At 38.5% G+C, this 14,370-nt stretch overlaps 1 protein-coding gene across 2 annotated transcripts in view; it reads left to right on the forward strand.

Annotated features, from left to right (window-relative positions):
* The window catches only part of LOC135074637 (rhomboid-related protein 3), a 132,685-nt gene that overhangs the window by 108,176 nt on the left and 10,139 nt on the right, over positions 1-14,370 (forward strand). The window contains exons 1-2 of one of the 2 annotated variants that reach the window (XM_063969000.1): positions 5,175-5,392; positions 13,413-13,525. In XM_063969000.1, the coding sequence (XP_063825070.1) occupies positions 13,413-13,525 (113 nt within the window). In that variant the 5' untranslated portion in view covers positions 5,175-5,392. Of the gene's footprint in view, positions 1-5,174; positions 5,393-13,412; positions 13,526-14,370 lie in introns of those variants that run through there. The other variant, XM_063968999.1, reaches the window with a different exon arrangement.

Raw genomic sequence — 14,370 nt, forward strand, 5'->3', positions numbered from 1 at the left:
GTCGGTTACTTTGGTTCTCCTGCGGATCTCCTCATATCTGATTCGATCACGCAGGGAAACTCCGAGCATAGCCCGCGCGCATAGCATTCTGTATAGCCCCTATACAGAATAAACTATTTGATTTGTATCTTTTCGTGAGCCCTACGTAGTTTTGACCATACTGGCAGGAGTTTGACCGCTCGCGTGTCGGGAGCGTTGCACCGCGCACCGCAGTACCGCGGGCGCCGATCATACGAATTTGTGCAGCACGCCATGCGCAGGGTGGCTTGGTAGCCCAAATTAGATGTTAGTGTTAGACGGTTTATGCACGCAACTCGATTAAGATCAATGAAAGGCGAATGTACGATCAAAATACATAAGTCCGTGTAAGTACCCGTCAGAATCTCTCGTCCGCGTCCGGTGTAACTACATAAAATGTTGTTATATCGATAAAACACTTTCCCTTTATTAAACTGACCAAAAATATGAATTTCATAATACCTACTTGAATATTGAATAAAGCTTGTGGTTGGTCTAAAAATTAAACCAATTCATCAAATTATGAATATTTTTTTGTCTAATTTCATAATACGGTATTCTACAAACATAGCATAGTGAAGAAATATCACAATTGACATCCTATGGGACTATCTAGGTGTAGGTAGGTAAAGATGGAGTAGTATCATAGCATTCGTGTGCCCTTTTATTTCCTAACGCTCCATTCGTTAACTTTATTTTAATGCATCAAACGTAACACTGCTATCTAGCATGTCCCACCAAAATTACAGCAAACATTTAGCCAAATTGAACCATAAATCTTCGGCAAAGGTTGTAAGAAACGGCGACGATGATTGTGTCCAAGATTTGTGTCCAGTGTCCCCCTGAAAGTGGGGTAACGACCCCGTCGAATGGGGCACTCGGCACACGGACTATCGCCCGCTGGGGCGCTGGGTCACGCACCTCAGTCGGGGCCCTCCTGAAAACCAACGTAGAGAAGTTAATTACGTAGTAACAGACATTTTATTAACTGTTGGAGACTATTTTTTCTGTTTGAAACTGCAATTCAATCTTTGTATTGTCATTTGTCAGTTTAATATTCCTTCTTCAGTTTAAATTAATTAACTTGTAACTTACAATCAATGTTACATTTTAACGCTCTGTGGTATGCTTTTGCCAAATCGCATGGAAATGTCACGCTACGCCCGCCCGTTGTTTGACAGTGGATTTATAGTAATCTGGAAGCATGTTTATTTAGGTATTACGCTTTAAACCATATACTAAAACATAATAACTTCAATCTGATAAGTATGATGCTCATTCTCATTATTTTTACTACATAGAGAAATCTCTACAATAACATTTATCACAATTACATAAAACCTGTCAAAAAGTGAACTGTAACAATTAGATAATAATATGATAATTACTTAATTCCAACAACAATCTTAATCCCGACCGATTTGATTACTAATCACTGCTTATTTTAAGTTGTAGCAACATGTGACGCATTGCGCAATGACCGACTTACGAATTTCAGCGTGTGTACTACCGCAAGGACGGTCAATCACAGCGTCTAAAACCGTCTAGCAACTTGTCTCAACTAGTTCTCTCGCGAGTTATCAAACAAATTGTAACGTGGTGTAATCGCCTTTGACTCATCTGATGAATCAGTAATGTGTTGGATAATTACGTATTTTCTCTAACACGTCGAAACGTAGTCGGATGTCCGGAGGTAGAGCATCTCTAGCTTGCCCTAATTATCCAGTATTTTTTCGAGATTCCTGAAAAACCACTTATAAAACTCAACCATAATATGATTTAGTTTATGGGAAATAACCTGAACGAAGATCATGGATCTGAAACGATGTTAGTCAGAAGAAAATAAAAGAAATTCGAATCTAGATTCGACTTCTCTTGATATAGACAAGAAAGAAAAATTAATTAAACAAATGATTGAAGACCATTCAACTTTAATAGATACCTCTAATAAAGAAGCACTTAGTTTCTACCCAAAGCTTTAAAAGCCGGATGATATAGAGGCAGTATGTTATGTATGGGTACGTACAACGTAGAGTTAAAAAACCTTGATGGACCTCCGAATTAACTGAACAAAATTACAGGTCGTTTACTTTTCAAGTCCTTGTAATTGCTGACCGCTTTAACATCCAGATTACGTGTGTGTATCAAGTATCGAGCGAGTATCGATCATCATGGCGATGTGGAGCGGCCAATTTGTCGGTGCTACTAAATCATCGGACAAAAGCGCCGCCGATCTAAATCGATTTGTCCAAATTATGAGACGGCTCCGAGGCCGTAATGCGACCGCCAGTGGTGGTTACTATCCTCTTTAAATATTTGCCGCTCCGTAAAAAGAAAGACGATCGCAAAGATCATTTTCATAACGCATTCAAAGCTTGCGTAACAACATGCAACCGCAGCTTTTTTCAGGTTGCAGTAAAATATAGCGCGCATAGATGAGAATGAGCGTCTTCTGAAAACAAATAAAGTTAGAACGTTTCATAACAATGAATAACAGAAAACATATCTGCTTGTATCACAGTGCCCAGTCGTAACTAAGCTGGAGATAACATTTCGTTTCTCGTAGCGCGTTTCCGTGTTAAAATGTGAGAAGTTGCAAGTTGCAGCGTGTGATTTAGCAATTATACAAGCAAACCTCGTTACGTTTTGTAAGCACTCCCAAAGTTCTCTCATTCTCTCGTTTATTTGTTGTGCTTAATTATTCTAACGCGCAATACAATGTGAAAGAAAATAATCTGCAACCTATTTAAGATTACTAAAAAAATATCTACGATATTTGTCTATGACTACATCCAATCAGTTCTAAGTCAATAAGTAGACTTGAAATCCAGGTTAGTGTTGTTTTCCCTTGGTTTTTTTATTTTGTTATGTGTAGTGTAGTACCTATTTAATTTTTATTTAATTTTTGCTCTTACTCAACTTCTCGTCCATTTTATGCCACGTTAATGAACGACTACTAAGTCAAAGTGACCCCAAGGCTCAAATAAAGAAGGGTCGGCGGCAGCAGACGGGATGACTGGGTATTTTGAGTAGATTAACAAATTTGTGATAACAGGGCATCAGGCACCATATGTTCGGGTCTTTAGCTGAGCCACTTCGTAAATGATACTCGCGCGAAACGCATATTTTTTAGTTTTTGTTACTCTCTATTTACTGTCGGTTTAGCTATCGAGTTAATTATTGTGGTAACTTATTTAAAATACAGATAAAAAGTGCCAATAACACGCTCGTGCGTAGACTAGAACCACACTTGGTGTATAGTATTTTTTGCAAACCTTATTAACTTTTTTATATTAACCTTATAAATTACTCAAGTCTTATTAACATGATAAAGTTTTACTAAAAAACCACTCCATTTAATCAATAGAACTCTGTTAATATCTGTGGATGTCGATGTTTATTAATTTCTAAAAACTTAGTTACAAACACTACTTTGCTACAAACTAAGTAGGTATATGGTATGTAGGTAGTTTTTCTCATCACACTAAAACTTTTTGCGATATTTGATTTAAACCCACGATCAAATCTTTCGCAGGCTGTCAAAACACAATCGTGTGCCCCAAATAATTTTTTAATAAAAATCTGATATAGTCAACTCACACTCACATAAACAATCTTAATCGATTGGGAATTCTTAATTACCTCTTCACGTGACTAATTATTACGGGGACAATGCATGCTAATTAGTCACTGCACTATGTTATTAGAATACGTGAGAAATATATACTTGCTGTAGAAATATTATATTTTAGAGATCCAATTGTGATTATTAAGGAACGAGCTTCCTAGAAGGTGTTTATTCGCGCCCTTTGGCCTTCACAGCGGCAGCTTCAAGAACTTTTTGCTGAGACCGCGGACTGATAAAAAAGTTTGGGTCTAAACTGGCTGCATTACCAGCGGCACCTCGCCAAATGTCAGCGGTAATGACCCGCGATTTGCCGGCGCCATGATGTAAATATTGGGCGAATTAGCGCCCGCCGCGCCACCTGCCATGGCCCATGCGCCATGTGTTGACGGATCGCTGTCCGGAGTCCGGCGCACGCACATACAGCTATAATGGGCTAGGGTCAAAGACAGAAACATATGGGCGATTTTTATAACGATACAGCTACATGATCAGGTGTTTTCTAAAACATAGTAATTGTTTTGCACCGCCTTACTCTCTTTCCATGACCCGTGGTTGACTGGCAGAGAATGCCATCCGGCATCAAGTCCGCCACAGTGCATTGTATGTATGTGCAGAAGTTTAAATAAATAAAATAAATAAGCCAGTATTGTAAGCCAAATTGTTTTGTAATGCAAACGTTTATAATGATTTCTTCCCACATTTTACTATTTTCAGATAAGCTTACAAAAGAAATACTAAGTAAATAAGCACATTACTAAAATTTTTAGTAATAAAGTCAAAAATAAATGCACATTATTTCTCAAATTTGAAACACCTGAAAGAGATTAAGATAGGTAGGTTCTATAATAAAGACAGGTAAGTAAGTCCTAAACAAAGACCGCTGGCTCATCATCTGGACACCAGATGTTCTAGCAGGAACAATGAGTTGTAAAACAATTTAAACTAGACAGCTAAGTGCAAAACTAAAAAAAAACTGATGTGTTAAAACTTTTTAAACTGTGTGAATTTGTGGGTGGAAGCTTTCTAGCCCTAGGGGCAGGTAGATGATAAAGTTCCTACAATGATTAAGGTATAGTAGGTAGGCATATACCGTATAGGTACCAACCTACCTACCTAGGCATTATTTAAAAAGATAGGTAGGTGTACGTACGAATCTAATAGTAAGAAAATTAAGTTATGTAGGTTGTACCAGACATTCTATGTATGTATAGGTTCTTTATTGTATCAAAATACTTAAGTACCTACCAACACAATTTTATAAAGGAAACATCAAGGGTCGAAGGACATCCAAGTTTCTTTTCTGTAGCTGGCCATTGACGTTCCACAAATACCTACCTACCTAAACAATAGGGAATACAAATAAAAATGAATAAATTCGGAACTATTCAAAAAACGCTTTACGCTCGGAAACGGAACCACCCTCTCCAAAACAACTGCTTCAACCACCACACCGCTGAGGGCACAAAAAATTGGACGGCCCGCCCGACTCCGAACGAAAACGAGTGAATGATGATCAGTCTGCGGCGAGCGCTCGTGAGTGAGAGACGCGCGCCGATTCGGTCGCACCGCACAGCTGATCGCACTCGATCTTTTTACGAAAGTATCTTTCCAACAAATAATTTATTTACGAAGTACAAATAAAAACAATCAACGCCCAGTATTATTTAAAATACAGTTTGTGACTTTCTAGTGTTGTGGTTTAGTTGAAAAACAAAACAGTGTAATATCAAATTTCGCAAGTGATGGGTAAGTTAAATCATTGTTTTCTTAAGTTTTGGTTAGTTATAATTTATTCGCATTATTAATACCAATCTCCTTTTGATTTCTCTCCAATATATAAAGTTCAACTTTAAATTAACACAGTTATTATTCGGGATATTTTTAGGTTATTTTGTCAAGTTTACAAGAAGTTTTCTAGTTGTTACGGAGACAATTAATAAAGTTTATAATTAATTAACAAATAAAATTATGTTATTACTTACAACAGTATGTTTTAATATGTAATAATTTCATTGGTGATAATTTTCTTTAAATAATAAATTAATGTGTGCGCCATTTGTATAGAATGTCCAAAAATGATTGATACTTTCGATTTAAATATGATAATTTAATGCAGTCCTAATAATGTTTTAGGTTAACATAATTAATATTTTTTTGTAAATGTACTTACATAAAATTGTTGTTCTATTTTTTGGTCAGATTAAATTAAATATTGTAATTATTGACATCATCATACATAATTAAGCACACATAATTTCTTGGCTGTATTTTTATAATATGTATACCTATTTTGCGTACATTAACAAAATAATAGGTATTGATCACTTACTGAAATAACTAATGAATTGAATAACCTAGATAGGGTTCAATTTTTTATCAAAAGCAAGTTAATCAAGCTAAAAAGCAAGTTAATCAAGCTATTTAAACTCCGTGTATTATTATAAAGCTACATCAAAATCTGTCCAGTAGTTTTTGGTGAAGGAATAACCATTAAATTATAAAAAAGAACTTTCACGCTATTAAGTTTACCCCAATATCAAAACTAGCGAAATGAAACTAAATTTTTACCATAATATTTTATTTAGACATTGAAACCTACCTACTTTCGTAGTTTTTAATAATATTGCATGAAAGTTTTAAACAGTTACGCAAATAATAAAAAAATACTGAGAACATTACTGACCCAAATAATAAAAGTAATAGGCGTAAAATGAATCGGTTATCTAAATGACCAGTAAACGAGGCTTAACATTTAAATTGATTGATACGTAAAACTTTGATTTAAGTGCAAGGTCTTTGAAACGAAATTAGCAACACGAAATCAATAAAGCACCCAGCTAAGTCCGTTGTGCAACAGTTAGAACAAACGTTACTTAGTCAATTTAGTAGATTTTTATTACCTACATGTGTTGATTAAAACTATGCAAACTTTAGGGATTTTATTTACTATTAAGGAAAATGGAATTAACTATTGCAAAATTGTATGAATAATAATCAACTGCAGGCATTAAGACTTGTATGGACTTGTCGCGACAAGGAACGGCAACAAAGCGGTCGCTCGCAAGGAAGTGTCATTCATAAAACGAAGAGGTTCTATCTAATACATAATATAGTTTTGATTTCAAATTCAACGCACACAGTATCAAGACCGCCAAGACAATGCTTGAACTTCCTTTATATGCAATGAATTATGCTACATATTGTATCTAAATCAGCAGCTTACCATTTTAAAATTAACCATCTCTACAGGGTGGAATTTTAAAATGCCACCTGGAGGAAAGTACTCTTAATAATGTAGATAGAAAATTTTACTCAAAGAAAACATTCCTTTATTTTTGAAAAGAAATAGAACTGCATACAAAGATTTCCACAAATTTGCTTGCCACACCTGGGAATCGAACCAACTAAAATCTGTTAAAAATTACACCCTGTATTTTTATTGCATCGATCGTTATGGTTAAGTATAAGGATGAAAATTAAATCTCTCTAACAAACTTAATGAATTAAATAAAAGGAAAACCATGAAATCTTCAATTATTTAATTTACTGAAAATGTTATGCTATGGTGGTGAATTTTCGGAAAAAAAATCGGAAATCTTTGAATGTAAAATTTTCTATTTACAGTATTAAGGGTACTTTTCCTTCAGGTGGCATTAGAAAATTCCATCCTGTATATTGCAGAAAACTTAAATGTAATAATAATATGTTTGTACATTGTGGCATAATTGTAATTAATAATAACTTCTATCAATTTTAAAAATAATAACTTTAAAATAACTTTATAGGCAATTATAATGGAGAATTTGTTTTTAAATTAATTCTCATCAGTAATAAAAAACTGATATACCTATTTGTACTGTGTGTAACTGTAAAACATTGTCGAATTCCGTAATACATTCGCTTCCCGCTTGCAAAACGTAGTGTACTTTCACGGCTTCATAATAATGGAAAGAGACTACAAGAGATTAGAACATAATAGTGCGGAGGTGGGCGCGTGGGAACGCTCCCAGCGTTCACGTGCCAGGCACATCACTCCGCAACACTAAATCTAACATTAATATGCTAGATTTAGATAAAACATCCCGTTGATTTGTACAGATATAACTTAAAGAAGTCATTATTTGCGGCGAAAGCTTTGGTGCGGAGGTAAAAGCTTCAGAAGAATAGAGATTTTTATCTCCATAAAAATGAATATTTAATTGTGTATGTTGAACGTCTGAAAAATCTCTATACCGTGTTTCCACGTCCCTTGCGTAAACAATAAAGAATATTAACTGCTTGGAAATATCACAAGTTGGGATTTAAGAAAATCTAGTTACATAACTAATCGAAAAGTAAACACTGCAATTAAAATGTAATGTTTTAAGATCAATGAATTTTTAAAGCATGTAGGTTTCCTATAAACCTGAATGGAGTGAATGAACTGCAGAAGTAAATGAAATTATGTATAGTAATAGTATAATACATCCATTCATAAAGGCTCTGACTGAGCTTTGATCCTATTTGAGCGTAGGCGCACATCGCTTAGCTGTTTTAACATTCATATTTTTATTTTATTTGTTTCTGTTTAATAATCAATTTAATGATAACATTATTATGATAACATACTAATTACAAATTGAACGTTACTGCCAATACTGGTAAGAATGGATAAAAATATTTATTTTGCAAAACTCGTTACTCTACCATGCAAAAACTAACGACTTTAATGACACTGTACTGTAAAAAAAAATGGTTTAAAGATAATTTATAAAGTTTGAGGAAGTGTTTCATCACTTGTAACAATTAAACCTCCAAAAGTCCAAACCAAATAATGCCTTTCAATTTAAAAAAAAAATCTTTTAAATTAAGTGTGAGCTTAAACCAATAAATTAATATGAAAATTTTATTTGTTTGTAGTATTTCATCACAATATTATTATTGAGTACCAAACAGCAAATCATGAATGACGGTGTGGGTTATTGAAATGAGTATTGCACGCTGCTCCGCGTAGGCTCGCGCGCTCGTTTGACGGGCCAGGCGATGGCAATAGTACCTAGTTAGTGGTTCCGGATACGTATCGGACGTGTCGGATGTCGGCGTGAGTCACGCGGCGCCCACGCCGCCACCGCGCCCACTGGCGCCCGACCCGTGCACCCACCCGCAAATTTCTATTGCATCAATTTATAAATACACCGTGACATATGACCTATAATATAATGAGGACCTAGCAATTGTAAAAAAAACAACAATTTCAAAAAATAAAGAAAGAATCAACTCTGTTCTTTTTGGTAACTGAGAATAGAATATAATTCTGACAATCAAAAGACAATGACAACTATGGAATGAAACAATTCGCTTTAAAACGGTACATGGCTAACGTAGTGGTCTAAACGAGACACAGGGGCTGTTGCTGAGACAGATATAGCGTGCGTCTGCGGCGCGTCTAGGCTATTTGTATTTGGGTTTTGGCATTGGACATTTCGCAGTCTCGTGGGAAACTGAGTTGAACGACTGCGGAGACAATGCGGTTGTCTGCTATCGCGAACAGTCGTTCACCGACGCGCGCTACCGCCCACCCGCGCTGCCGATTGCCACTGCCTTATGCCATCTTAAACATCTTGCAGTTTCAACTCTTGCGCCACTTAAACATCTCATTGTTTTCGTTAAGAGCAGTATTTATGATATCACTTACCTGTATCAAATGTTGATACAACTTCTTTGTTGCATGTACTGATCACTGTATAATTTAGCATTAGCCAACATAAAAAGCTGCTGGGTTGTGGCTCAAATAATGATTTTTACTACATCATATTTATTTATGAGCATTTATGTAATATACTTATTTATTTAATATTTGTATATTTACTAGACCATGCTATACATATTTCATTTTCACATACACATGCTTTAAGCTAGGTGCTCGCTCGCATACCTTTCGTTCCACTGACCAGCTCCACGGATAACTGGGCGACCTTAGGCCTGGCACCTTGGCTCATGAATCTCACAATACCAATTTTATCGCGGGGCAAGGTGTCTCAAGGGCGGCGCGAGGGGGGTTGGTCGATATGGCCGCTGGCCGCGAGCCAGCCGCCGCCGACGACTGCGACGCGCCGTGACTTCGCGACACATAAATCCACCCTCACATCGGTAAAGTGCCAGTCCGCACAATGCCAAACGTTAATAAAATTGAAGGCGCTCATAATCTAGAGCATGACTATAATAATAGCACCATAATACCATGACGACAAAAAGAAACAAAAAATGTTGGGCCCTTATCAATTTAACTGCACTTTCAAGTATCAATTTTTGATGGCGGCGTATATTTATTTTACCGCATTTGAATGAATGATCTGGATCTTATTCATTCAATTACTCATTCATTTAGGAACTTGACTTGTTACCAAAATTTAAACGAAGTTCTCTATAATTTAATAACTGTAAATTAATTTATTTAAACTAGATTTATCTACATACAATGTAATAAAATAGCGAGCGCGTTAAGGAGTTAACCGAGTATGACAATTACTATATGAAAGGGGGAACTAGTTATGCTCGCCGATGATTAAAAAAGCCGTGCCGTTAAATTATATCGGAATAATTAAACGCATGCAATATGCACATTACAGACGCTACCATCTTGATTGTGGAGTAAGAGCTGCAACTGCGGTCAAATCATCTGATCGCGGGCCGATAACAAAATGCGGGTTAGCACAACTGTTAGGTAATCTGGGAACCTAGGACAGAAGTTCCCAAACTGTTACTGTAGGTAGGGCAGGGGGTGGTTTGTCGTGGTATCTAAACAATACATAAGTATTATCCTTACCGACCCTTTTAGTATCTGCCCTTCTGGCGGGGAGAGCCCTACATAATCCGTCGCCATGACCACTGTGACCACAATGGCGGGTACCTATGCAGTTTTATGCATTTTTCCCACGTAAAAATAAGGGGGTGGTTTATCGTGGTATCGAAACAATACAAATTATCCTCCTTACATAAAAAATGGTGGTTCACATATTAAATGTCAATCAATGGAGCTCAAATAAAACCTTAAAGTAGTTCAAGCTAGTCGCCCTATATTCCCGAAAATCGATGGTGATAACAGCTCCACTGGGAAGGCAGCTTTCCCTTGAGGACCACTGACCTAGAACGTAGGCACTAATATTTCTAACAAGGCTGCAGATAAGCCAATTAGGAGGTTAGACGCCACCAGGCCCGCCGCTAGCTGTTTCGTCGCCCGCGTGCAAAACCGATTATGCCGCCCTACGACTACCTACTTAATGAGTTTTGTCAAAAAAAGGCTAATTTAATTGATGTTTTCTCATTTTTCATGCTATGACATATTTTCTTAAACTTAATAGTCCAATCAATTGGTATTTTTTTCCTGCAAAAGGTGGAAAGTAAAATGTTTTAATTTGTATTAAGTATATTTTTATGTATGGGCTAGTTATGAAAAAAGTATGTTTTCGAACTCGAGAGGTCAGAGCGTTAGTCACCATCTTGAGTTAAAGGGCCGAACATTAATTATTTTTTACATTTAACGCTTCAATAGTTGACTATATGAGGAAAATGTCTTTGAGAAGTATAAAGACAATAAAATTTCAATTGTTTAAGTATTTTTATTTATTCTGTACGTCGCGTTGATAAAAAGTTATACAAGGTAGAAAATTTTCATTTGCACAAAAATCATTGTAGTAGCCTCCCCATCCCTCTTGGGTATAGGGACGGTGCACACGAGTGTGCGATAGCAGGGAGGGTTAGTGGTAGACGTTTCGTGTGCTACTCCCGCTCTAACCGCACTGGACTGGAGCAATGAAGGGTGCGGGAGCGACCCGCTCAATTTCCTCTCCCTTACCCAGATGGGCGCTTACCCGCTTTGATCGGGAGATGGCCAAGGAGGCTGCATTCGTATGCGATAGTCACGGACGGTGATATGGCGGCCAACCAATTAAGAAAATCGTTAATTGAGGTGTGTGATGTTAACATGCCTCGATAACGCTACCGCACACCTTGTCGTGCTGTCTACTGGTGGTCGGCTGAACTAGCTGAGCTGCGTTCACTCGTAGCTGGCGTAAACGTTCACGAGACCCGTCATATGGCTTGCCTTTATGAAATCGGAGCCGCCAAAGACCGAGCGAGGGCAGAAATGCTCGCAAGTTTGGACGACGATACTAACTGTGGGAGATTTTATGCTAGAAACCAACTACAGCCTATTGGTCCTCCACTGACTAAAGAGCAGGCTCTGCTAGATAAGGTTTTGCGAGCGCTCTTCCCGAACCAGTTTGCCTTTTTCGCTCTACCATCCATGATAGATTCCCGCAGTGTCAACTCAGCTGTGGAGGGAGCCCCTCTTTGCCTGCCTAGGCCGGATAACTATGCCTGCTGCGCAAGGAAGGCCGTCCAGGTAACTCAACATCGGATATGACTGGGTACAAAGCGGCGCCCTCCTCCCGGGCGTAGATGTTATCAGTTATGCAGGTGACACTCGTCACAGCCTGAGGGATTGTATGGACGCGGCCAATTTGGCGACCACTGCCAGTACTTAAATTGCCTGCGCGCGTCTAGAGACTTGAGTGTTTCTCCTAACGCCCATATTATTTTACCGTGGATGGAGTCAGGATAGAAGTCAAGGTTCAGAGCAATTGTCTGGGCCTGATAGTCGGATAGCCGGTGTCAGTTTGACCCTCATTTTGCCATACTGTCATAGCGCCTGCTTAAGGCCGCGGATGCTTTATCGTGGGGGGGTTCGAGAGCCAAATGGCGGCTCCTTTACGCCAGCATTTTGAAAAGCATTGCGCTTTACGGGGCTCTCATATGGGTTGACATTCTCGACAGAAGTCGAGAGGCCCGCTCGAGAAGAGAGGTGGTCCGCCGCGTGGCTCGGAGGACGAGGCGCACGATACCCTCGCAGTGTGTGCGGCGTGGGCTCGAGGCGCTGGGCCGGGACCTCGTGCTGGCTAGCATAGTCAAAGCAATGCTGGACAGTAATGAGGCCTGGGCGGCCATAGCCTCCTTCTGCAAAAACGTCATGTTGCAAAATGAGTCCTCGGAGCGAGAGCACGAGGACGAACCAAACGCGCCCTCACTCCGTCGGCGGCGGAGGGGTCAGAGGAGGGGACAATATGATCGCTTCCTGATTCCCCTCCACGATGATGGTCAGCGGCTGATAGTGTGGGGGTGCCCCCGCCTGCATTGCACACACCATCTCTTCCGTCAGACGGGAACAGCTGCGTGATCCCAGCTGTTCTAAGCGCCCTGAGCTTCTCTTCTCGGAAGCTCTGAGCGCCCGATTTGCCGCCCCCCTGGGCGTGCCGCCCGCGTGCGGTGCACGCATTGCACGCCCGCTTGCGGCGGCCCTGGACGCCACGAACGTACACGGGTCATGGGAATTGAAAATCTTATTTGAAATGGTAACATGTTGTGTTGATACCTTCACTTGTTATTCTTAATACAATAGCAATACTCGGTTTTACGAAACTTTTTCATAACTTACACGTTAGTAGATAAATAGTAAATATCCAACCAAACATCTATTGTTTACTCATCAAAGACATCCTGGAGTTGAGGCTGATTTATGGTTTTGGTTTCGCAAAAAAAATCTTTACCATCAGACAGAACGATTTGATGAGGCTCCGAAACTACTGGACCGATTTGAAAACTTTCGTCGCCATTAGAATCCTACATTGTTTCTAATTAACATAAATCGTACTAATATCGCCGGGTCATCTAGTTAAGAATAGAACCAATACTTGAATGATTTACTAAAGTTATGTTGTCATTGTTGCAGATGAGCGGCAAGCGCACGCGCAGCTATAGATGCGCCGTGCACCAGCGCGACCGCGAGGTGAGCTCCGAGAACGACTTCCATCTGCTCCTCGAAGATCCCACACTATTCGCCAGGTAATACAACAGAATAAATCTTTGTTTGATACAAAATTGAAACAAAACAAACAATAATAAAATTAAGAGCCGCATTTTGTTTTTGCCACTATTAGCAAAAATAAACGGGGTCTCTTAGGACTCAGTATATATCCCGCTAAGTCCTTTTAGTATGGCGTAGATCCTATTAGAAACTCGGGGTCGGAGACTCGAGTAGCCCGGACTTCGGCAGAAATTGAGGCTATTGGTTGGTAGTCATTACTTTTGGTAATAAAGAATAGATTCCGTCTGCTGATAATATTAGATCCTGGCCTGCTGGTCAAGAATTCACAGTTCTGCAATGCTATGACGGATGGAACTGAGTCTATTGCCAACCTTTATGGTGTAATCGACTTGAAAAGGATATTGTAATGTCTCACTAATTCAATTATTGTTTATCTATAACTTAAACACCTGTTTGACTATAATTTCCCGTTTGCAGTTAATGCTTTTGCAAGAGTGCTTAACAATTTAGATATTTCATACTTTCAGTATTTTCAATTTAATATCATGCAATAGGTATGTTTAATTTATAATTGATTGTTATCATAGTCCATATGTAGAGTATTATTGCATGATTGCAACGAATTTGCCAACTAAATTGGCACATTTGATTTGTGACCCACGCATTAAGCAACAGTACATAAGAAATTGGTCGTGATAAATGATACATGATGTTTACGTAACTGCACAATAGTTATTATAAAATTATTAATATTTAGGAAGTAATAAAAATTCCAAATTGAGTTCAAAATATTCACAAAGTGCCTATTTCAAATTCCGATCATAAATTCAGGAATGTCGCGTGACTTACCTACATCTCGACG

This window comes from Ostrinia nubilalis, chromosome 9, assembly GCF_963855985.1.
Source record: "Ostrinia nubilalis chromosome 9, ilOstNubi1.1, whole genome shotgun sequence".
In the NCBI taxonomy this organism is placed as follows: Eukaryota; Metazoa; Arthropoda; class Insecta; order Lepidoptera; family Crambidae; genus Ostrinia; species Ostrinia nubilalis.